Consider the following 24,768-nt stretch of genomic DNA (forward strand, 5'->3'; position numbering starts at 1 on the left):
CTGATATTCCAGTGTTTGAGACACCAGATACGGAGACTTCGGAGTCAAAAGGTTCAGTGTCATTCTCAGCTCATAGTGATTCTGAGGCTAGCCTGGGATACATGAGATCCTGTCTGGGGACAGGGTGGGGGAGGTAGAAAGAGGCTCAGTAGGTAAGAGAGCTTCCTATTCAAGCATGGGGACCTGAGTTCACATCCCCAGCATCCACAGGGGGAAGAAAAAAAAAAGACTGGGCATGGCTGTATGTGCCTGCAGTGACAGTTTTAGGGGACAGAGACAGGAAGATCCTAGGAGTCACAGGCCAGCCAGCCTAACTGGACAATGAAAGACACAGCCAACACTTTCCTCTGGCTTCCAATGTATGTGCAAGGGCACATGCACTGCCACATATGTGCATGCACACACACATACATACACACACACCGCAGTAACGGGACGAGAAGACAGAGTTCACCAACTCATCACTCTTCTCCTACAATCTATCAACAGAGGCTTCCTTGCTCTCTCTTGCTCTGCTTCTGTTAGTACACTCTCCCTACTAGATCGACAGACAGACAGACAGACAGACAGACAGACAGACAGACAGTGTAAGGCCCCCAGGAATGGAGGACCTCACCCAAGCCTCGGGAATTCGAGGCCACCCATTAACTGCAAGACACCGAACTTGATGTAATCAGCAAGAGGCATATTTTAATCAGTATACTGAGGTCAAGACCCATGACCCACGCAGGGGCAGTGGGGTCTGACCCCTGGGGCTTTGGAGACAGAGAGAATTTAAAGCCCCAAACCACAACTCAGGGGGGAAACCACAACTCAGGGGGGAAACCACAACCCAGGGGGAGTAAAGGAGGGCTATTGGAGAGCACCTGTGGAAAGTCCCAGCCCATTATTCAGTTTGTGAGAGGGTACAAGGAACAGGCCATTCTCTAAGAGCCTATACGTAATCAGCCATCTATCTTGTGGTCAGCCAAGTTCCTGGTCTCCAGGGTGCACGGGCACGCTAACTTGAACTCTCAGCTCAAACCCTATTCAATCTATCTCATGATTAGTTTTTAGTTCCTGGTACCCATAGCACTTGGTCATACTGTCCTGAACTCCCAGCTCTGAACTCTTATCTTACTTATTTTGTCTTGTGGATAGCTAGTTTCCTAGGACCCAGAGCGCAGAACAAGCTGATCTCTCTTGACTCCATCTGTGGAAGGTTTAAAGATTTTTAACTCTTTCACCAGCATACACGGCTTCTCTTTTACATGTGTATTTTACACAAGACACAAGCAAGAAACCTGAGCCCAAGGGGATTCATAGCTATCCCATGGCATCCACCATGTGTGACATCCTAGAAAAAAAAAATCTCACAGCCATAAACAATAAGTGAAAATGTGTCCATACAGCATACAACCTGCACATAAATGTTCAAAGCACGTGATTTATAACCAGCTCAAAGCGGAACCAACCCAAGTGCCCATTACCTAATGAACAGATCAATAGAATGTAATCTAATCTACCATGCAATAACATGTGGGGTCAGTGTCAAAAAACAGTGAAGGAGGCTGGGAGGACCAGAGTTCGGATCCTCAGAACCCATGTAAAGCCAGATATGGTAGTGCATATCTGTAGTTCCAGCACACCTATGGAGAAATGGGAATCAGAGACAGGAGACTTCCCCGAAGCTTGTGGGCCAGCTAGCCTAGTGTACACAGAATTGAACAAGAAATCTTGTCATAAACAAAGTGGAACAAGATCAACACCTGTGCTTGTCCTCTGCCCTCCACAGATGTACCATGCCATACATGTGCCCACACTCAAACACATGAACATACACAAAAATCTATACACACACCTAAGGAAATTTTTTTCTGAAAAGGGGATTCTCCGTGTAGTGCTACTATCCTGGAACTTGCTCTGTAGACCAGGCTGGCCTCGAACTCAAACATCCACCTGCCTCTGCCTCCTGAGTGCTGGGATTAAAGGCGTATGCCAACACTACCCAGTTTAGGAAATACATTTTTAAAGTAATGAAACATAAAACCTGGATAAGAATCTAATTCACTTCTGGCACTGGGGATGCCTTTCAAGAGACAGCCATTATGACAACAGTGTGTCACTGCCCGCAGGGAAGACCTTTGAAGTTAAACTGTGACCTTAAAAGAAGACTAAGACACACATTCCGGTGTTCATATACCCACAGGTGGCCTTGGGTGCAGTGTGAGTGTCTCTGTGAAAGGCCAAAGCACCAAACTTACCCAGGCAAAAAGGCTGCCACTCAGACTCAGCTACAATGGAGCAATGCCAACCAACTTTCCTGTCATCCTTTTGAAGTCACTTTCCCCATTAGCTCCTTCTTAGAACCATCAATGAAGCCAGGCTGTGGTGGCGTACACCTTTAATCCCAGCACTTGGGAGGCAGAGGCAGGCGGATTTCTGAGTTTGAGGCCAGCCTGGTCTACAGAGTGAGTTCCAGGACAGCCAGGGCTACACAGAGAAACCCTGTCTCGAAAAACCAAAAAAAAAAAAAAAAAAAAAAAAAAAAAAAAAGAATCATCAATGAGTCGATGCTATGATCAAATGTGGGGTGCTGGCACTGGATGCGATGCAAGATACAGAAGGGAGACCCTGAGTCCCTGTTCTAAGGAGTGTACAGCAACTCTGTGAGGCAGGTGGGTCTATTATTAGCATGTCCATTTGTCATGTGAAGAAATTGAGGCCACGAAGGGCTGAATGGTTGCCCAAGGACTCATATAGCAATATGCCCAGGGTTGCATATTGCTAGCCACACTGTATCTCAAGCCTGAGAGTCCTGAAGCCTAGCCTAATACCTTCTTCTTGCTAAGGACTTTTTTCTCTTTAAGATGCCAGAGTATGGGTTTGGGACTGCGAGTGGATGGCAAAACTTGCATCACAAATACTTTAGCAATGAGCATGACAAGTCAAAACAGACACCCCCACACCCCACTTCAGGACCCACTGCATAATCAGTGGTGCCCAGCATCAAATGAAATGCAGGTCCACTTGATCAGGCATTAAGATCATCAAAGCCAGGCTGGAGAGATGGCTCAGTGGTTAAGATTAAGGTAAACTAAAAAGAAAAGAGGAAGAAGAAGGAAGAGGAGGAGGAAGAAGAGGGGGGAGGAAGAAGAGGAAGATTAAGATAAAGACAATGGAGGCTGAGGGACAGCTGGTCAAACATGAAGACCTGAGCTCAGATCACTAGCATCCACAGAAAAGTCCTTACATCTGTAACCCCAGGTCATATTTTTATTCTAATATTTCATTAAGCACCCATGTATGATATCAATTATCATTAAATATAATGGTGGCAATATTTGATTTTGAGAAGAAAAGAAGGATGAGGATGGGAGGAGAGGGACAGAAGTGTTTGGGGATGAATATGATCAAAATATTTTATATGCATGTATGGTGATGCCCCAATGAAGCCAATCATTCTGTCTGTATATTTCGTATGCACTAATAAAAACATAATACCAGTAAGTGGCCTAAAAGGGAAACTCCCAGCCAGTGCCTGGATGTTTTAATGTCCATGAGTAAAGAGGAGTGGTTAGCCAAGGACTGTAGGCCATCGCCTTTAAAAACAAGGAAGAAAAAGTAAAAAAAAAAATGATAATAATAAAAATATAATAACAACAATAATAAAGGCAATCAAGAAAGAAAGAAAGAAATGGCTACAGAAGGAGAAAAATATTATGTCTATGGAAACAAAAAAATTACATATGGGAAACAAAAGGGACACACTGCTGTGGTGGAGGCCATTAGTGGGGCAGTTGCATGCAGAAGATCCCCAGTATGGAGGGGTAGTCAAAGAGGGGAAGAAAAAAATAGCATAATTTTGTGTATTGAAGGCTGGATCCCCAGGGCAGCAACGTTCAGAGGTGAAATTCAGAAAGTGCAGGGATCCTGACCTTCTCACTGGGTCAATTCACTGACAGGTTTGTACCTTGATAGACTGTTGGGAGGTGCTCGGTGCTTAGGTGGCAGGCATGGGTCAGTTACTGCTTATACTGCTGTGGTGGAAATACCTGACAAAAACAAGGAATGGAGGGTTTATTTGGACTCACAGCTTGAAGATACAGTCTGCCATGGTGGGGGCGGGGCAGCAGCCGGGACAGGAAGCAGCTGGTCACATGGTATCTACAGTCAGGAACTAGATGACAATGAATGCCGGTGCTTGGCTTGCCTCCTCCTTTTTCTGCAGGATGGGATCCAACCCATGGTGGTGCCACCCACATTTACAGTGGACAGTCTCACAGTTAACCTAATCTAAACAAACGCATGCATCTGACCAAAGACAGGTCTCTTCTATGATTTAGAACCTGTCAAGCTGACAGTATTAGCCATTACAACTTATTTGATGGGTGTGGGCTATTGGAGGCGCATCTTTGTGGACCATGCTTTTCCTTGGGCCTTTGCTTTCTTTCTTTCTCAGCTTTCCAGAGGTGAACAGTTTTACCCCACAATGCCCCTCCCTCACTATGAAATTTTAACCTTAACTCGGGCCTACAGCATTGGAGCCCAGCAACCACAAAGTAAGATTTCTGAACCTATGAGCCAAAACAACCCTTCCTTCTTTTACACACACATACATGCGGACACACACACACAGAGAGAAAGAGACAGAGAAAGAGAGAGAGAGAGAGAGAGAGCGACAGAGAGAGAGAGACAGAGAGAGAAGTAGCACAAACTTCATATTAAGTGGTTAAGAAATTCATATTACTTCCTGGCTAATGCACTGGTAGTTATTTTAGAACTGGAGAGGTGGCTTAATAGTTAAAAGTACTTAATGTTTTGGGGTCTTTTTTTGTTGTTGTTGGGCTTTGTTCTTTGTTGGGTTTGCTGGTTTTGGTTTTGGTTTTGGTTTTGGTTTTGGTAAGACAGGAATTTTGGTGTGTGTATGAGTAGCTATACTGTCCTGGAACTTACTCTGTAGTTCAGGCTGGCCTCTTAGCCCCCAGGTGCTAGGATCAAAGGGACACACCACCAACTGCCCAGATAATAATTTTATTTTTGTTTTGTTTTGTTTTGTTTTGTTTTGTTTTGCTTTGCTTTGCTTTGCTTTGCTTTGCTTTTTGTTTTGAGATAGAGTTCCACTGTGTAGCCCTGGCTGTCCTGAAACTCACTTGATAAAACCAGGCTGGCCTTGAACTCACAGAGATCAGCCTGTCTCTGCCTTCCAAGTGCTAAGATTAAAGGTGTGCACCACCACCACCCTGTGTATTTACTGTGCTTGCAGAAGACTTACATTCAGTTCCCAGCACCCACGTGGTTACTCACAACCATCTTTAGCTCTGAAGCCCTCTACCAGCCTCCAAGAACACCTGGCACACATGCACACACACATACAATAAAAACTACTACGATAAATATAGTCCTTTGCCTCTAAAAGACTTGAGGATTGCTCAAGGAGACGGGTATAAAGAGTGGCAAACATCTTTGTTGTGGAGGGTTGAGAACCAAAGTGATTCTTAAGAGAAAAAATGAGTAGAGCTGATATGCATTGGATGTGACTCCCAGTACAAGCTGGAAATAAAGTCGCTGGGAGGAGCAGGCTGGAGTGTCTGCACATCTGTCCGCCTAGGCTCGGAGCAGCTGTGTGCTGTGCCCAGCATTCACCTGGCCTCTCTGAGGACATCACCCTGCCCAGCACATGTGCACTTTTAAATTCACGACACACTCATATGTTTCCCTAATCTGTGATTGTGTTGGAGTGTATCTGCATTTTCAAAATGAGCAGTCTGGCTGAGCTGAGGACTCCCAGACTCTGGTGGGAAAGAGACCTTTCTTTCTGTGGCTGGCTGGCTGGCTGGCAGGAATTTAGCCCCCAGCTGGAGAGATGAATGGCTCAGTGGTTAAGAGCGCTGACTGTTCTTTCAGAGGTCCTGAGTTCAATTCCCAGCAACCACATAGTGGTTCAGAGCCATCTCTAATGGGATCTGATGCCCCCTTCTGGTGTGTCTGAAGACAGCTACAGTGGACTCACATACATAAAATTAAAAAAAAAAAAATCTTAAAAAAAAAAAAAATAATTTAGCCCCACCTACTCCCTGCTTCCGGTATTAGCTGTCTAGAATCGAAAGGCTGGTTCAGCTAACTGGGAACAGCTCTATTTAGCTAGTCCCACTCCAGACCCTCAGGGAACCCCCACACTGTGGCACCATGCACTGAACATTCAGTAATGCCACACCCAGGGCATAGCCCTTTGTTTGCTTAAACCATTCATCACAGGGTACACCCCCCCCCCCCAAAGTCTCCCAGGGACAAAGGGCACGATCTAGAAATACCACTTGACAGATGTGAAATGAGGCCTAAGATATTGACATTCATCCAGGGACACAAAGCTCACAGAGACACCGTGGCTTTATCATGGTCTTTAGTTTAGCTGTCCCTCCATGCGGTGGGACTTAGGATGGCTTCTCTAAGCACCAGGATTTCCTTTGCTGTGAGAGGTGAGGAAGCAAAGACCCAGGCAACCTACAGGCTCCTGCCTCAGGTGAGCTCACATCTAGTACTGACACCTACTTCTTGGAACTGAAAGAGCAGGCCTCCACTGACACCTAAGGAACGTCACCCTGCAGTGGCTGAAGAATGTTATGGTGTCACCAGGGCATGAGCTTTTTTGTAAGGTTTCAACGCTCCTTTCAATCGAGGTCATGAGTCAGAGTCCTGTAAAGGAGAAAGCAAATAGCTTGCAGGACGTACAAACAGAATGTACCAGAAGTTTGGTTCAGAAGCTGCCACGGGCAATGGCTTGCATCACAACTGTCAACTTTCAGGCCCAAAACTAGCCCTCAGATTGGGCTTGCCTACGTGTTCCCAGGGAGGTCGTAGAGCTCTTGGGTAATCACTGTTTCTCAGCTGTGCTGCCAGTCTCCTTTTACTTTATAGTTCCCAAAATCAGCCAACAAAAAGCCACATGGCCATTTTCTCTTTACTGTGGTTTTATGAGCCGGTCACAGGACAAACTGCTCTCCTGAAACAGGTTTTAAAGATTTAAGTGTTCAGCAGCCGCTAGGCTGCGATCCAAACACAGATACACTATTGCAAGATCTGGAAAGAAAGGTCTGCTAGGGCCAAGAAAGACTAAGCTCCTTTCCTAAGCAGGGTTCCGGATTGACACTTGGCCCAGGCAGTTGTTGAAACATTAGGACACAGAGCCCAGCAAGAAGGCTTAAGTCACTATGGGGTGGTTCCTAGAGGCTTGTACTACACCTGCTGCTTCCTGGCCTGCCTTGGTGTGAGCTAAGCTGCTCAGTCAGCCACAATGTCCCAGCAGTGATGGCCTGAACTCTCTGAAACAGTGAGCCAATGTAAATCATTCTTCCTTTAAGTTACTCTGCCAGGCAACGAGAGAAGTAACTGATGGTTTAATCCCAGTCTCTCTCAATGTGTTAACTGTACAGTGGGTATCACTCCTTTTGATTTTCTAATGAGATATCTTCTCAAAGATTCCAGGGTCCTTCGTCTGTAGTAACTCAGACTCCTCCCCTAGCCAAACGGGTGCTCCCCTCAGTTCACCTGGTTCCTGGTCCTTGTGCTTTAAGAGGAGCCAGCAGACATGTCATCACAGCATCTGCCCAGTGCCACCAAGCATCACCACTGAGAAAGGTGGTCCAAGTCTTGATGGTCCCCTCGTGTCTTCCCTGCTCCTAACAGCCACAGTGGCATCCTCAGCATCAGGATCCTGGTAGCAGTGGGCCACTCCTCACGGGATGCCCAGCTGAGGCATATGTTTCAAATTCTACCCTCAACTCCCCCAGCTTGTGTGGAGTGAGGAAGCCAGCCTCCCTCTTTGGCTTTCAAATCCCACTCCCAAAAACCTACCATGATTTTGTATGCAGAGACAGGTAAGATTTCCCCTGCCCCACCCCGGGAAAACCATATTGAGGAGAACCGTATTGAGTTTAAGAATGTGATGGGGCTGGAGAGATGGCTCAGTGGTTAAGGACACTGCCTGCTCTTCCAGAGGGCCCAGGTTTAATTCCCAGCACCTACATGGCAGCTCATAACTGTCGGTAATTCCAGTTTCAGGGGATCCAACATCCTCACATAGACATACACGTAAGCAAAATACAATATAAATAAATAGATAAATAGAATATGTAGTAGGTGAGTGGTTAAGGGCAAGTTTTATCACAAATCTTTGCTACTGCTCTGAGAATCTGGTCCTCAACTGAATTCTACTAACTTTTGTGTTAGAACTATGCACTATAAAGATGCTATGATCATGTTTCTATGCAACTAAAGCAGTCTGTGAGAGGAGAGGAGACCTAGAATCCAATTTAGTAACAGAAGCCACTGCCTTCCTCATCCTTAAGGGGGCAAAAGCCAGGGGCCAGCTACAGCTCTTCAGGTTGATGCATACACATATATGTGCAAATCCATGTGTACACATGCACATACACACATACCAGTGTATGTGCTATGACTTCTATGTTTGTATATATGTATGTATACACACATACACATGTATGTATGAATGAATGTATGTATATATGTGTGTATGTATGTATGTAATTGTCTTAGGGTTTCTATTGCTGCAATGAAGTATCATAATCAAAGCAACTTGGGGGGAAAGGGTCTATTTGGCTTACTCTTCAATATCACTGGTCATCATAGAAGTCAGGACAGGAACTCAAACAGGGCAGGAACCTGGAGGCAGAAACTGACACAGAGACCATGGAGGGGTGCTGCTTACTGACTTGCTCCTCATGGCTTGCTCAGCTGGCTTTCTTATAGAACACAGGATCACCAGCCCAGGGATGACACCACCCACAATGGGTTGGGCTCTCACCTATCAGTCACTAATTAAGAAAATGCTTAGCGGTGGCGCAGCGGCTAAGGTGCCCGCCTGCCTCTCTCTATCCAGCTTTCGAATCCTGTTTGTCTCAGCCCGAGTCTCATGGGGGAAAAAAAAATGCTGGGCGGTGGTGGCGCACTCCTTTAATCCCAGCACTTGGGAGGCAGAGGCAGGTGGATTTCTGAGTTCCAGGACAGCCAGGGCTACGCAGAGAAATCCTGTCTCAAAAAACAAAAAAAAAAAAAAAAAAAAAAAAAAAATGCTCTACGGGCCTGGCCACAGCTGGATCTCTAGCTTGTGTCAAACTAGCCAGCATAAGTATGAAGAAAAAAAAAAAAAAAAAAAAGTCAGCTGTGGAAAAGAAGCTCACCTTAAGTGAAAACCACCAGAGAACACACTAGCCACCCACTGTTGATAAGTCACATGTAAGTCTTGCCACATCATCGTTAGCACAGATATGAAGCCACCAGAACCCTCACACAGCTGTCATGTGCCCTTGGGCATGTAAAATGGAGCAATTCTACAACTTCTTTAAAAGCTAAACACAGGCTGACCACATGAGCTAGTGGTGGCACTCCCGCGGACACACTCAAGAAAAAGGAAAACCCATGCCAGTGAGATTCCCACTTGTGCTCACAACATTATCAGAGCAGTCAAGAAGCAGCTGAGTGTCCTTCCACAGTCGAGGAGGGCCTGAACAGGCCTTGGTCTGTCACTCAAGGACCTGCAACAACAGGGTGAGAGGATGATCGATCACACAGGAGCTGATGGATGTCTGGGCACTTGTACCAACCTGGGCAGGCCTGAGAGAAGACAGATCATAAGAATCTACTTCTGGGTTGGAGAGCTCGCTCAGCAGTTAGCACACACAACTCTTGCAGAAGATCCAAGTTCTATTGTAAGCACCCACATCATCTCGGGGCAGCTCACAGCCTATAAGTCTAACGGATCCACACCTTCTGGCCTCCAAAGGCACCTGTACCCACAGATACCTGCAGTCATGGACACATATCCACACACACAAATATAATAAAAATAATTAGCAGGGTGGTGGTATACATCCTTTTAATACCAGCACTCTGGAGGCAGAAGCAGACAGATCTGAGTTCAAGGCCAGCCTGGTCTACATAGTGAATTCCAGGACAGCCAGGGCTACACAGAGAAACCCTGTCTTGAAAAACATAAAAAGAATAAATAAATAAATAAATAAATAAATATTTTCTTAAAAAAGGTTCTACAAAATGCAAACTAATCTCTAACCTGTGTGACAGACAACAGCCCAGCAGACACTTGCAAACAGGAGCAGAGGGAAAGGCCCATGCATAAGTGATTACATCTTTGGGGAAACTCTGAGGTGGGGAGATACTCACTGGCTCAGTTGTGATGGCCCTGTGGGGAGGCATTTATGTCAAACTTATTCAACCAGAGATTGAGGATCTAGCACAGTGGTAGAGTGTTTGCCTAGCATGCAGAAGGCCCTGGGTTCACTCCCCAGAACTGTAAAGCAAAGCAACTTATGAAATGGTACATATTTCCTGTGTTCATATGAACTTGCGTGATGGGAGTGAGTTCCTCAACGAATTGCCATCTGGGGTGGGTTGGGGATGTCCTTAGATTGGTTGGGAGATATGTGGGCACCTCCAGATTCTCAGCCTTCCTGTTCTTCAATGTGATCCCTTCTTCCTGTTGACTCCCCATGTCGGGATCTGGGCCATGCTGAATGGCGAGCTAAGCAAACTTTTCTTTTTAAAGTTAGCCCGCCTTTGGTGTCTCACAATTGCAACAAAACGATACAGTATTAAATGAATACAAAATTTAAACAGGCATCATGTGTTTTATGTCAATTATATCTCGATAAGCCAGAAAAGGGAGAAAGAAAATCATCCCTAAGGAGGGAGGAAGCCAAACAGAATATGAATTGTCTTTGATATAAATGCCTCGAAGAAACACAAAAGAGACAGAAACCTCAAATCAAGCATAAGTCCAAGGGCTGCTTCTAAGCCAGAAAACAGGGAGCAGGGCTTTGAGGAAGCAGCAATCAGAGAGCCCAGCTGCTCACCAGTGTCCCTTTGGCATCAGGGACACACGGGCTCATAACAGCAGCCTTGACTAAAGCAGAGTAAGCCAAGAGAGTGGAGATCCCAGATAAACCATGACTTCCTGAAGCAAAGTGGGGAGGAGTAGGGAGGAGCGTGGGGGGGGGGGGGAGTAGGAGGATCCAGGAGGGGAGGAGAGCAAGAGGAGCAGGGAGGGAAGAAGGGGGAGCAGGAGGAGCAGGGAGGGAAGGAGGAGGAGCAGGAAAAGCAGGGAGGGAAGAAGCAGGAGCAGGAGGAGCAGGGAGGGGAGGAAGGAGAGCAGGAAGAGCAGGGAGGGGAGGAAGGTGAGCCTCTGTTTCTGACAGCCTTAATACTGTGAGTGCCATGGGACTTGGTAGGTCCCTCCTCACTCACCATCCTCAGGCAAAAGATGGCAGAAAAGAGAAAAAGCACACAGAATGAATCTACACGAAGCTGCCATAGGAATAAAAAAATAAAAGAGGATAAAGGGCAGGAAAGACTTGTGGCAGGTAACTAGCGAAAATGTCACCAGAACCGATGAAAACTGCCACTGAGCTTGCCACTGTTAAACAAGCCAAAAATGAATAAAGCAGGCACCCAGAAAGCAAGGGTGTTCGGAGGCGCTATCAGAGCTTGGGATTTGGGGGCTGATGACACACAGCTGGTCTCCACCAAAAAATGAGCTTGTGAGCCGGGGCTACAGCTCTGTCAGCAGAGAGCTTGTCTAGCATGTTTGAAGCCGTGGGTTCAATCCTCTGCACTACATGGATGAGGCATGGCGGGGCACACTCATAATCCCGGCACCAGTGAGGGAGAAGCAAGAAAGCCAGATATTCAAGGTCATGGCCAGCTACACAGCAAGTTCAATACTGCCTGAGCTACATGACTGAATGAGACCCTATCTCAAAGACAAAACAGGCTGGGTTCAGTGGCACATACCTTTAATCCCAGCACTGGAGGCAGGAACAGGTGGCCCTCTGAGTTCCAGGCCAGCCAGGGCTACACAGAGAAAGCCTGTCTTGAAAACTCAACCAATAAAATATAAATCAAACAAACAAGCCAGTAGTTTCTTTTTTTTTTTCTTTTTTTCTTTTTTTTTTTTCTTTTTTTGGTTTTTCGAGACAGGGTTTCTCTGTGTAGCTCTGGCTGTCCTGGAACTCACTCTGTAGACCAGGCAGGCCTTATTGAACTCAGAAATCCACCTGCCTCTGCCTCTCCCAAGTGCTGAGATTAAAGGCGTGCGCCACCACTGCCCGGCAAGCCAGTAGTTTCTATGAAATGAAAATCTGATGGTATGGCCTCAGCCTGAAGGATCTCAGAATATACTGCACAACACTTGCGATGGTTAGTTTTAAGTGTAAATTTGACACAATCTGGAATCATCTTGGGAAGAGAAATCTTAGTGATAGATTGTCTACAACTGTGGAGGACTCTCTTAATTAGATTAACGGATATGGGAAGAGCCAGCCCACTATGGGTGGCACCATTTCCTAGGCAAGGAGTCCTGATCTGTCTAAGAATGGAGAAATGAAGCTGAGCACAGACAAGCAAGCAAATGCATTCATTTTCTCTCTGCTCTTGACTGGGTGTGAAGTGGCTAGCTAGTTAAAGTTCCTGCCTTGACTTCTCCACAATGATGGACAGTAACCTGGAATTGTAAAGAAATAAACCCGTTTCTCTCTTAAGTTGCTTTTTGTCTGAGTATTTTATCACAGCAACAAATGAATCTAAGGGAGCCCTTCAGGCCCTGAGACCCGGCCCTGTCCACCCTGCTCATTTGGTACATGAGATACCAACCACACTCTAGCCTTCGTCTTGTACAGATTTCTACTTATCAACATAAAGACCATTCATCTCCTTCCAAGTCCCACAGCAGCCCCAGTGACTCCACTCTGTGCTCAAGCTAGTTTTCAAAAGTCACCATCGGCTGGACATGGTGGCACAGGCCTTTAATCCCATTACTCAGGATACAGAGATAGATGGGTTTCTGTGAGTTCTAGGCCAGCCTGGTCTACATAGTGAGGTCCAGGCCCTGTTCCAAAAAGTCACCATCACCCAGTGCCACCACCCTCCAGCCTGAGCAATGAGCTTGCATCTCTCCTCACCCACCCCACCCCCTCTGTCACCACCCCTCCCCTAATGCTGGAGCACAGGAATGCTGATTGATACTGAAGTCTTTCCCATATGACAACCTTCTCCTCCCACACGCACCTGCTGACTCTCCCTAAATAAAGATGACCCCCTGAAGTCCACAGAAGCAAAGATCTGGAAGCTTTCTGTTCCAATGTCTCCAACAGCTTAGCTACTAAAAACAGCAATTCCACCTACATGCCAATTTGTTGGGGATCACCAAAGGCCCAGAATAGTAAGGCTGCTTTTGTGCTTGGGGCCCAGAAGCTGAGTGTTTGGAGATGGTGGACAGCGCTCTACAGCTGGAGTCCAAGACCCCAGGGTAGCCCAGAGTAGCCCAGGGATGCCAAATGATGCTTTGCCATCAGTTCCATAAAGCTAATTCCCCCTGATCCCCTATCATATGGACACCTGCACAAGCCCTGGTTCCCAAGAAAACTAGTGAGAGCTCTGGGACCTTGCCTCTGCCCCCCGGAAGAGCCCAAGGTGCAAGAGGAGAAAGCTGACTACTGCAATCCTCAGAACTAAGGACACCGTACAGGCCTGGCCCAGAACTCAGGGACATGCGGGGAAGGACAAGCCAGGTGTGCAGGGACTCAGCCTTTGCCTTAACTTTCTGGCCCCATGACCTGAAGCTCCAGCTTCCAGCCACTCTGCAAGCCGAAGGGCTGCCATAACAGAACTGTGAACTAGAGATGGCAATATGGGCATGTGTGCAGGGGGCACCCATATGGATGGGAGAAGATGGGGAAGCAAGAGAAGTGGGAGGCCTGAGTAACTACTCTGGTGCCAAGGGCTCTAAGCTCACAACTTCAGCTGGTCCCTGCGGTGTGACCCTCATGCCATGTCAGACATAGCAGCTTTCCCAGGCCAGGTTTTCATTCCTCAGTCTCTCAGAAAGTAATGAACCTTTCTTTGGGTGATAAATTTAGGTTTATACTGTTTTAAAGGCTCAGAGGTTACAAAGGGGGGGGGGGGGAAGGGTGTCCTGATTTAGCTTGTGGAGGGCTGGGGAAGTTCCTAGTGGCCTCTAAGTTGAGGCCTGAAGGGTTGAGAGCTTACAACCAATGTGGAAGCCCAGATAAACAGAGAGAGAGAGAGAGAGAGAGAGAGAGAGAGAGAGAGAGAGAGAGAGAGAGAGAGAGAGAGAGAGAGAGAGAGAGACAATGAGAAATGGCTCAGGTCAGGGAGATTCCAGGCAGGGTGGGTAAAAGCCCTGAACTCAGGCAGTACTTGTAAAACATGATGGGGGGCCATGGGGGAAGACAAGGTCATGCAACATAGTGGCATCTGCCCTGCATCTGGACAGAGGGATCATTCCGGACTAGAAGAGGGCAAAAGCTAGGCCGTGTGTGGGGCAGGAAGAAGTGATGGTAGAAAGATAGATGCCTGGTGCCTGGTGAGGGACATGGGAAGGCAGGTGCTCCCTCTCCTGGCCACAGGTAAAATAGCAGCTGCCCATGAGGCCGGGATAACCTTAGCCTGGGGCAGGGTTCCATTTCTAGAACTGGAAAACAGGAGATAAGAGAGCAAAGCAGAACTAGGGTACAGTTTGGGTCACACCTGTGGGGCACCCCTTGTTGTTGGGTCCATTCTGAAAGTGTGGGAAGAAATAGGGGCCATTCTAGCAAATTCTAGAGACAACGTTCTGGCCCAGTCTACGTACTTCCCTTTGGGACATCCACTCAGCTTTTGCTCTTAGTAGCCCCACTGCCAAGCTACTCTCTGGAGAAATGATCAGGAGGCCACCACCTCTCTGCCTCCTCTCTGTCCTGGCAGGACATGTATGTAGCCACATACTGATAACAAAACTGAGATGTGGGATGGCACAGGTGGCATAAGTACCCCAGAATCAGGTGCAGTCTAGTGGCCACCTATACACTGTAGGAGCAGGCTAGGATGTAGTTTCAAGCCCTGGTCAACACTGCTGTCTGGCCCAACCGTCCCATGTCTGCTGGTGAAGACCCGAGGATGGAAGAACGAAGGTCTAAGACAGGTGCTGAGGGAAGAAGGCGGGAGAGAAATCAAGAGAGGTCCTTACTTGGTGTAGGAGCTCAAGCCTTTATTTTTATTATTTTTTATTTTATTTATTTATTTATTTATTTTTTGGTTTTTTGAGACAGGGTTTCTCTGTGTAGCTCTGGCTGTCCTGGAACTCACTCTGTAGACCAGGCTGGCCTCGAACTCATAAATCTGCCTGCCTCTGCCTCCCAAGTGCTGGGATTAAAGGTGTGAGCCATTAATCCCAGCACTCAGAAAGCAGAGGCAGGCAGATCAGAGTTCGAAGCTAGCCTGATCTGCATAGTGAGTCCCAGGACAGCCAGAGCTACACAATGAAAAAGACCCTGGCTCAAAATGAAAGAGGGGTGGGTATGGAGGTGTAAGACGATCCATGTGTTCCTCAGAGTTCTGACTTGCTTCTAACTCCCCAGAGGTCCCAGTGAGTTAGTAACTCCTTGGAGGAGAACGTTCCATGCCTCTTTTTCTGGCCAGCAGAACCAAGGAAAACAGGAAGGTGTGGAGACCCCTCATTCTTTTACTGTCCCTTCCCCCACCAAGAGGAAACTGGAGTCTTTGAAGCCTCAACTCTAAGATTCAATGGACAAAATCTCCCTCAGAAGTTGTTACATATGAATCATTTTTTATGTTAAATAGTCTAATAGTCATCAAAAGGGAAAAAAAAAAAACCTTCATCCCGTAAAATGCACTGGCTCCTTGCCAGGCAGCCCATTGCCACTTGTGGCTCTCACATTCTAAATGACCTCATAGAAATAACATCTAACACCTTTGGCAATCATTGCTTCTGTCTGAAAACTGCTAAGCCAACCCTAACAGGTTAGCAAACAGACCTGGGTTGTCCATCACTATGGAGACACAGCTGCATCCTCTCTTATGCCCAGACAGCAGGGGGGTAGCTAAACTGGGGACCGTCTAAAGAGACCATACACCCTTCTGTCACATACATTCAAAGCCTGGAACATCTTACAATCCAAAACCATTATCAAGTGTTCCACACTAATAGTAGAGCCACTGTTCCCCAGTAAGAGAGACAGTGAGACAGCCCCTCAGCCAAATGGCATTAGCAAATCATCTTGTTTCCAATTTCACAAAAAGCAAGTACTTCTAATGGCTGTGGCAATGCTTGGTGAAGGGGTAGGGAAAGGTTTCACAGACCTGCTCTCAGCAGACAAGGCCTCTATTCCCATGCAATAAAATGTTGCTTATAATAAGCTTGTTGGAAGAAAACCCATCCAGGATCAATGCACACCCCACACTGAAAGCCCTTAGTTTGAATTCTATGCCAGCAAGTCTCTCTTCCAGATCTAAATGCCTAAAATTTCACAGGGCGAGCTGATTAGTCATAGGTGCCCTAGGTTGCACCCAACCAAGGTCAGTTCAGTTAAGGCCATGAGCATCCAGGTGGCCCTTCCTCTACGGAACAAGATCTGTTTTATGACAGCAGTAGAAACTAAGACTCAGGTCTATCCACTGCAAGTGTTGTGATGTCAGGTCCTCTTGAAGCATGGTTAACCTGTCCTTCACTCAGTGGGTCTGCTCACAACCTGGTTTTCCTGCCAGTTGTCATTATGCATATCACTGGGGTACAAAGGCAGTGTACTCCCTAGATTCCTCTTGGACAGACTTCAGACTCATACACCTGTCACTCAGCCTTGAAGGTCCCGTGCTAGGCAGTAGTTATGCTGAGAGTACTCAGGGGCAGTAGCCATACCACCTCTACTCCAGGGTAGAAAAATGTCACCTTCTTTAACCCTTTGCAGTTCAGCTTCTTTGTCAAGACTCACTTGCTCAGCAATTCTAATGACCCAGGGAGGGACTTCTGGGTCATGGCCTCAAAGCAAAGCCCAGAAGAGACTCACAGAGCTGTTAGGTGAACCTAGCACACAGTAGTGGCTTGTCTCTCAATGGCAGATTGGACATCACCTCATTTCTGAGGCTACAGAAAAGTGGGGAGACAGGGAAGACCCTTTGGCAGAGACAACTCTGAACCCAGATACACACCAGTTGGAAGCACAGCAGAGCTAGATGCCCACTTGAAAGCCCTGTGGCTGGATGCTCTGAAATGTGAACGGGGCTTATAACCAAGGATACCTGACTAAAAGGTCAACAGTTGGAAGCTAGAGACAGAACCAGGAACTCAAGGTCATCTGGCTTCTGTGTGACCACTGCCCCCACACCCAGGTGAAACTAAAGTGCTACGTACCTGTAATCTCAGCACAAGAAGCTGGAGCTAGCCAGGGCTATAGACATGGCTCCACAGACCCCAGAGGTCTAGGGCATATCTATCTCACTGCCCTATGTAAGAGGAAAGGTTCCCCAGAACAAAACAAACAGAACAAACCAAACCAAACACCAAACAAACCCCTACGCTTCAATGGAAAACTTTCTAAAAGCAAAATGTAAAATTTTGGCGGAAGGGTCTCTGTGAGGGGGAAAAACAGCATTTGGGTTGTAAACAAAGAACTGACATTAAAGTGAAAATCATTTAACACCTGTGTGCCATGCAATTTTGAGACTTGGAGTTTATTAGTTTTACATAACAATAATTTAAAAGGTACAATGGTTCTCATATTACAGGAATATATCTATACAATAAAGAAAACTGACCAGGGTCATAAGCCGATATATAATAGCATCAGTTACCAAGGAAGCTAGAGATCAATGTGAATTACCATAGGGAACACTTGCTTTCGTGGTTTTGGTTTTGAAGAGTCCCACATATATACCCACCACTGGCCTCAAACTCACTAGGTGAATTCTGGCTATTGTTCTCTTCCCTAAACACAAGATTAATGTACATAAAAAGGAAGATTAAGGTTAACTAGCTGTTATCTACTGGTCTGTATTCCAGTCTGAAGGGAACACACATTAACATCTCGTACAGTACTGGCTTTCAGGTATTTAGGAATTTACTGGGGAAAGAGTCAAATATGGTGACAGAAATCTTAATCCCAGTACTTGGGAGACAAGGCTAACCTGACCTACATAGCAAGTTCCAGGCCAAGCCAGAGTTACATAGTTAAGACTCTGACTTTAAAAAAAAAAAGTCATGACATTGATATTTAAACAAATGTCAGAATTTATAGTACTATCATAGCCTTTGCAAATTCAAGATAATACTGAGCTTTAAAAAAAAAAAAAAAAAAAAAAAAGCATAGAGGTAAAACCTCCTAAGATGTGTTTAATTTTTCTTTAATTTGAAATAAGTAGATCAAGTTTCAATAGAGCCCCTCACACAATCAAAATGGGAACAATGAGTGGACTTCAGCCCTGATCTTACCACTGACAGGATCAAGACCATGCACAGGTCACTATTCAAAGCACTTTCAAGACTCCGTACTAACTAGAAACGGGACAAAGTACAACTTGAATGACAACAAATGAAGACAGAGTCAACCAGCAAGTGTCCCAAATCATGTCTAAGTTTCTAGTGACTCCAAGTTGGAAGTTCTCTACACCGACCTCCACTTATGAACTGATGGTCTTGGGCCCGGCACCAGCAGGCTAACGCCTGGGTTGCACAGGACTGACTTCAAAGCTTATGAGGCACTGCAGTTCACTGAAGAACAAAGCCTGGAAATGGTGCGCTTGTCCAGAACTTAGTCACTTAGACTTTGAAAGGAACTGCACGGTAAATGGAACACTTCCTGCTTGGTCTAGAAACCAAATAAAGCAGGCTCTCCCCCTGACAGTACTATGTTTGTGTGCAAAGTGCCAATTTTATTTACAAACTTGTTAAGTAAACTTTATGTACCTGCAGGGAGCAGTAAGTGAAGTTGACATCTTTAAACAGCCCTGTGGCTTCTAAATGTTTAAACCTGCTTGCTTGAGGGTCACTGCTCAGAAAGCCTGGCCCAGCACGGTTAGTACTTTGATAAGGTCAAAGGTGACTGACCATGCTACTTGGAAAAGCCAAGGACCAAGGACCCTAAGGATCCAAGTACCCATTGTTTGAAGTGTGATTTCTTCTCTAGTGACAAGCCTAGCAAACAGGACTGAGGTAGCTACACAGCTCTTAGACACCTGTCAGCAAATTTAGTGACAATTCATGGTGTAGCCAGTTGGTTGGGCTTTTGCTGATTTCATTTAACGACAAGGGGAGAAAACTCAGCAGAGAGCACACGATCAGTTACTTAGAAGTCAGCATCCAAGGTAAAAGAATTCTCTGTTGAATTCGACATGACGCCCATCCTCTGATACTCGCCTACACGCTTCTCAAAGAAGTTTGTCTTTCCTTCTAGTGAAATATTTTCCATGAAGTCGAACGGATTTTCTACTCTGAAAATCTGAAAGTCACATCAATATATAAATGCTGAAAACAAGTGAAAGAAAGAAAAGAGAGCACGCGAGAGAGAACACAGTGGAGGCAGAAGTCCATAAATACCTTACCTTGTTAAAACCCAGTTCCAGCATCAGCCTGTCGGCCACAAATTCAATGTACTGCTTCATCAAAGTGCAATTCATCCCAATGAGCTTCACAGGCAAGGCCTCCGTGAGGAACTCCTGCTCTATCCTAACCGCGTTGGTAATTATTTCTTTTACTCTCTGCTCCGATGGCTTGTGTACCAGGTGCTTGAACATCAGGCAGGCAAAGTCACAGTGTAAACCCTGGAAGAGAGTTGTTCAAGATCACTGTGAGGCCGATGACTCTTGCCGTTCACATGCATGGCATGGACTTATTCATCCTTACAATCCCACACTTGTCTGGCCACACTGAGAGCACTTAGCCTATCCAAAGACAGGTATTTAAGCCCCGGTGTAGTGGTATACACCTGCAATCCCAGCATCCTGGAGCCACAGACAGTTTCACCATGAGTTTGAGGCCAGTTCTGCCTATATTGTTCCAAGCCAGCCACAAAATCCAACAATACAGGTGAGGGAAATAAACCAGGTGTTTAGCTGCCAACTATGAAACTAAGGAGTATACTAGCTGCCACCTATTATAACATAGGGCCAGGACCATTCCCTTCTGATACTCAGAGGCTTCACTTTGCTCAAATATCTTCATAGCCACAAGCTCCAGTTCTCAACAAGGAAGGGCAGTTTAGCTTTTAGATAGTCAGGACTTAGGTAGGATTTCAAATAATATAAAGTAGGAAGTCTCAGCACCACGGCCTGCCCCAGTAAACCTCAGGGTGTATCTTCCTACACAGAAAGGTAATCACTTGCCCTGCCACTGGGCTTCAGGGGTGGTGAGGTTCCTGCTCACTGCTTCTACTCCAAGAACCTACATGGAGCCCAGGCAGAGATTTACCTCATCAGGAGGCTTAGCAATTAACTTGGAAGTACAAGGAAATACAAAGGATCATGTATGGTACCCTAAAAATTCTATTAAGAGCTTTCAGTTTATGCATTCAAGCCTACAGGCTGAGGAATATATATATACTACTTAAGGTATCTTACCCTTTGCTGAGTATTGTATGATAGAATTCACACATTAAATGTTCTGAATACAGGGCTGGGAATGTGGCAGAATACTTGCCTAACAAGTATGAGACCCTAAGTTGCAGCTCCAAGACTTGGAATGCCTCAACAGTTACAAGGAACATACGTTGCTTTTGCAGAGGGCCCAGGTTCAGCTCCCAGCACCTACATCATAGCTCACAGGCAAAACATTCACACATTACAACTGCTTTTTTTCAAAGTGACTACACCTTGTTTCTCAGGTCCCCATCAGCAGACAGAAGGGCACATATGTAAGAGCTTCAGATTAGACAGCTATTTCAGACTCACCTCATCTCTGCTAATAAGCTCATTGGAAAATGTAAGGCCTGGCATCAGTCCCCGCTTCTTGAGCCAGAATATCGATGCAAAAGAGCCAGAAAAGAAGATTCCTTCTACCGCAGCAAAGGCCACAACTCGTTCTCCTAGCAAGAGTCAACACGAAAACGTTCTGAGTGAAGCCTCAGTATTCTTAGCACAGGTCAATAATCCAGTGACATTACTTGGACAATCAAGTCTGGGCTTAAGGAGGAAAGAGAAGTGTCCTCACCGTATGTAGCTTCTTTGTCCCCAATCCAACGCAAGGCCCAGTCGGCCTTCTTCTTCACACAAGGCATGGTTTCAATCGCATTGAAGAGATATTCTCTGTAGGCAGAACACATAGTGTGAACTGACACCAGAGCCCTAGCAGAACAGGCACACAACTTCCTTCCACACCTGCTTCCCGCCCTGGTGCTCACTGACCACCATAACCCAATCACCCCTTCCCAGTCTACCTTCACAACACAGAAGCCTTCTTCATTTTACCAGTCTCCTAATAGAGCAATGTATCGGCTAAACTGGTCTAAAATAAACCTTTTGACTCAATATCTAAAGTATGTAATTCCCCTCACCTTCACTTTAAAAAAAAATTTCATTTATAGGCATGTGTGTAATGCCCATGGAGGCCAGAAGAGGGCATCATTTCCCCATGACTGGAGTTACAGCCCATGGTGAGCTGCCCTGTGGGGGCTAGGAACTAAAACCTGGTCCTTTGCAAGAGCCACAAGTGCTGTTATTAACCTCTGTCATCTCTCTAGCTCCTGGAGTTTGTGTTTGAGACAGTATCTTATCTGACTAACCTTTGAATTCTTGGTAATGCTGCTGTGCTGGTCCCTGGGTGCTGGAATCACAGACACAAGCTACCACACACAAGAGCATGAGGCAGTCTTGACTAAGGGCTAAAGAAACATCTAGAGATGTCTGCTCATTTTCCCTTTATGAGCAGAAATACTTGAAATAAAATGAGTCCCAAGCATCTTGGCAGAGCATGTGAACACTCACCTTTCTTTGGGATCTTTAATATAAGTGTCAATAAGGAGGCTGTACATTTCTGAGTGGATGTTTTCCATGGCAATTTGGAAGCCATAGAAACAGCGAGCCTCTGTAACTTGAACTTCTTGGCTAAATCGCTCCACCTAGTGGCAATAAAATAAAACAAAGTCAAACTTGGAAAAACCACTGGTTGCATCACCTTCTCCACACTACCAGGAAAGTAGCCTCACCAGATGGGATTAATCCCAGCTCTGAGCAACAGTAGGTGGGAATCTGAGTAAGAGGCCATCTTGGTGTACTTACTGAGTTCTAGGCCAGCCAGAATTACACATTCATAGCTCTTAAAGATTTTATTATGCTTGTGCACGCCTTTGAATGGGTATGTGCGTGTACAGGCAAGTCCCCAAGGTCACCGTGAGTTGCCAGAAGCCTTGGAGGTCACAAGCAGATGTGAAGCAGTCCAACGTGGGGACTCAGAATGGAACTGAGTCCACACTGGCAGGAAGTGTTAACCAGAGGAGAGTGGAGCCAGCTCTCTCTCCAGCGCCCACTCAGGGCATAAGATACAAAGTCATGCAAGAGTTCTAGATCTTCAAGTGAAATCACAGGTATTTCATGCAAACTCACCAAGTTTTCATTGACTATGCCGTCACTCGCTGCAAAGAAAGCCAGAATATGAGATATGAAATGTCTCTCATCGGGTTTCAGAGCCTCCCAGTGCTGAATATCCTTGGAAAGGTCCACCTGAAGTTTAGAAGTTCACAATTTTAGCAGGTATGCAGGTCTCTCACACACACTTTAAAATATCTCAGTGAGCTACCATCCCCAAGGAGAATCTAGGCGCATCTTAAAAGTTGTTGTGATGGCCATGCAGGAGCCTTGTGACATGGCCAAGTCTTAAATGACTAATTACCTCCTCGGCAGTCCAAAAGGAGGCCTCAGCTTTCTTGTACATCTGCCAGATATCATGGTATTCGATGGGAAAGATAACGAAGCGGCGGGGATTATCTCTCAGTAACGGCTCATCCTCAACGCTGGGGTTAGTAGGTACTTTACTTTCCTGTTGGATGAGAGTGCCAAGTGAACCCCCCAATGCCAAGCGAACCGCATGAAACTGCTCGTGTCTCATCAGATCGAGTACTTTTAACGCTTGGCAATTTCGTGTGGTTGGTTGTCACGCTGCATGCTACCGATAGATACCGTAGGACATTCTAAGGAGACACTTTGGCGGGAAAGGAGAGAGTCAAATGAGTCAGCTGGGACAATGCAGCTTTGGCGCCAACGGCTGGCGCCCTCTGCTGGCAGTCTCGGCGACCCACCTCAGTCCCACACCGGCCACTCACCAGCTCGGCGGAGTCCTGGAAGATTCTCCTCGCAGCCTTGCTGGCCAGGACGCGGGTGCTGCTGAGGGTCGGGGGCTGTAGGGAGACACGCGAGGGTGAGTGGCGGTGGGCACCCTCCACCCTCCCGGGGTCCGGGAACCCCCAGCCTGCCAGTGCACACCGAACCCCGCCGGCCCCTGGGCCCTCACCGTGTTCTCCTTGTCAGCCAGGGTGAGTCGCTTCAGCGGCGACAACTGCAGCTGCTGCTGGTCGGCGATGGTGGCGAGCGGGGCGCGGACGGAGAGCATGGCGAACGACGGCAGCGGCGGAGAGACGAGCGAAACAGCTGGAATCCGGTGCACCGACGACTGCCAGCGCCCGCACCCTTTAAAGGGCCGCCGAACCGCGCGCTCCGAGGGGGCGTGGCCTCGGCTCCCATTGGACGCGGCTGACCCCGCTCTCCGCCCAGCGCGGGAGATTTGAGTTAAGCCGCAGGCCTTCCGCACAAAGCCCTCCTAGGAGTCTGCGCCGCCCGGGTGCGCGGGCGCTCGCGGGGCCGGAACCGGTTAGGATTGCGAGCGTCTCGGGGACTGAGAGCACCAGGGGGCGTCCCGCCGAGGTTGGTGCCAAGGGTGGAGTGACGCTGCTGGCCTCTGGGACACGTCGCCTAGACTGTCTTTGTGTCCCTAGAATCGGGGTGCGGGAGACCCTGGTTTCTTAAAGAGATTCGGGGTCTCAAGTAATCGCACCGGCTTTGTGGGATTAAGAGGGTCCTCAAACTAGGGTTCCCTAAAAACTGCCTTCAAACTCGTTAAGGGGTACGGACGCAGCCTTGGGTGCCGTTTTCTACCCCGCCTCTCCTGTCAGGCCCTTGTCCCCTGTGTCCCACTTGTTTTAAACGTTGCAAGCCGAACAAGAATTCCAGGAAGCTCAGAGGATGATTACGAGTCATACATACGTTCATTTTACGACTCTGGGCGTCCAGTAGTCGGAAGACGAATTTGAAAATTCCTGTGGTGAGGGTGGAGACAGGAACTCAAGTTTCCCTCTGGGTTTGTACGTGGCTTTCTGATTTGCCCTGCGGGGTCCAAGATACCAGGGATAACGAGCTGAGATGGAACACTGAGATCCCGGGAAGAAACGTGGAACCTGGAAAGGTTCCACTGACTCTCCCAGGTCAAATATTTTAAAAAGTTGGCGAGGGAGGCTCCCCTCTGCTTGTCTCCGAAGTGGCAGCTCAGAGTTAAAGCTGTTTAGTTACGAAGATATAAATACCTGGAGGCAAATAGCAGACGTTCTCAGTTTCACACAGACACACCAGTGTGCCCGTCGCCTCCTTTAAAACAGTCTAAGTCTGTCCTAGACTGGCCTGTAACTCTGTATGTAATTGATCAAGACCTTGCCTCTGAGTGCCGAGGCTACAGGCGTGCATCCACCGCTGCGCCATTTATTTGGTGCTGGGAACAAAACCCAGAGAACTTCTTCCATGCTAAGCCAACTGGGCCATCTGGACAAACATTTTAAATCACGTCTAGCAAAATTGTCAGGTCTTTTTAAAATATATAATTCCTAACTCACATTCTTCTACTCCTCAGTTATCAGTATCCGAGGGATTGCCTTTGGTTCCTCTAACTCCTGGTGTACTCAGTACAAATGAGGTCTGGCTACTAAAAAA

The 24,768-nt window shown here is 46.9% G+C and overlaps 1 protein-coding gene across 1 annotated transcript; it reads right to left on the minus strand.

Annotated features, from left to right (window-relative positions):
• Window positions 1-17,512: 17,512 nt before the first annotated feature.
• Window positions 17,513-23,549, minus strand: Rrm2 (ribonucleotide reductase regulatory subunit M2). The gene is made up of 9 exons (XM_034514639.2): window positions 23,303-23,549; window positions 23,115-23,189; window positions 22,685-22,831; window positions 22,399-22,515; window positions 21,781-21,914; window positions 21,008-21,102; window positions 20,749-20,882; window positions 19,405-19,623; window positions 17,513-19,301 (listed from the first exon to the last, which is right to left on the minus strand). Exons 1-9 carry the CDS (start codon window positions 23,399-23,401, stop codon window positions 19,149-19,151), a joined length of 1,173 nt encoding a protein of 390 aa, XP_034370530.1. The 5' UTR covers window positions 23,402-23,549; the 3' UTR covers window positions 17,513-19,148.
• Window positions 23,550-24,768: the final 1,219 nt, after the last annotated feature.

Source organism: Arvicanthis niloticus, chromosome 11 (genome assembly GCF_011762505.2).
Source record: "Arvicanthis niloticus isolate mArvNil1 chromosome 11, mArvNil1.pat.X, whole genome shotgun sequence".
Classification (NCBI taxonomy): domain Eukaryota; kingdom Metazoa; phylum Chordata; class Mammalia; order Rodentia; family Muridae; genus Arvicanthis; species Arvicanthis niloticus.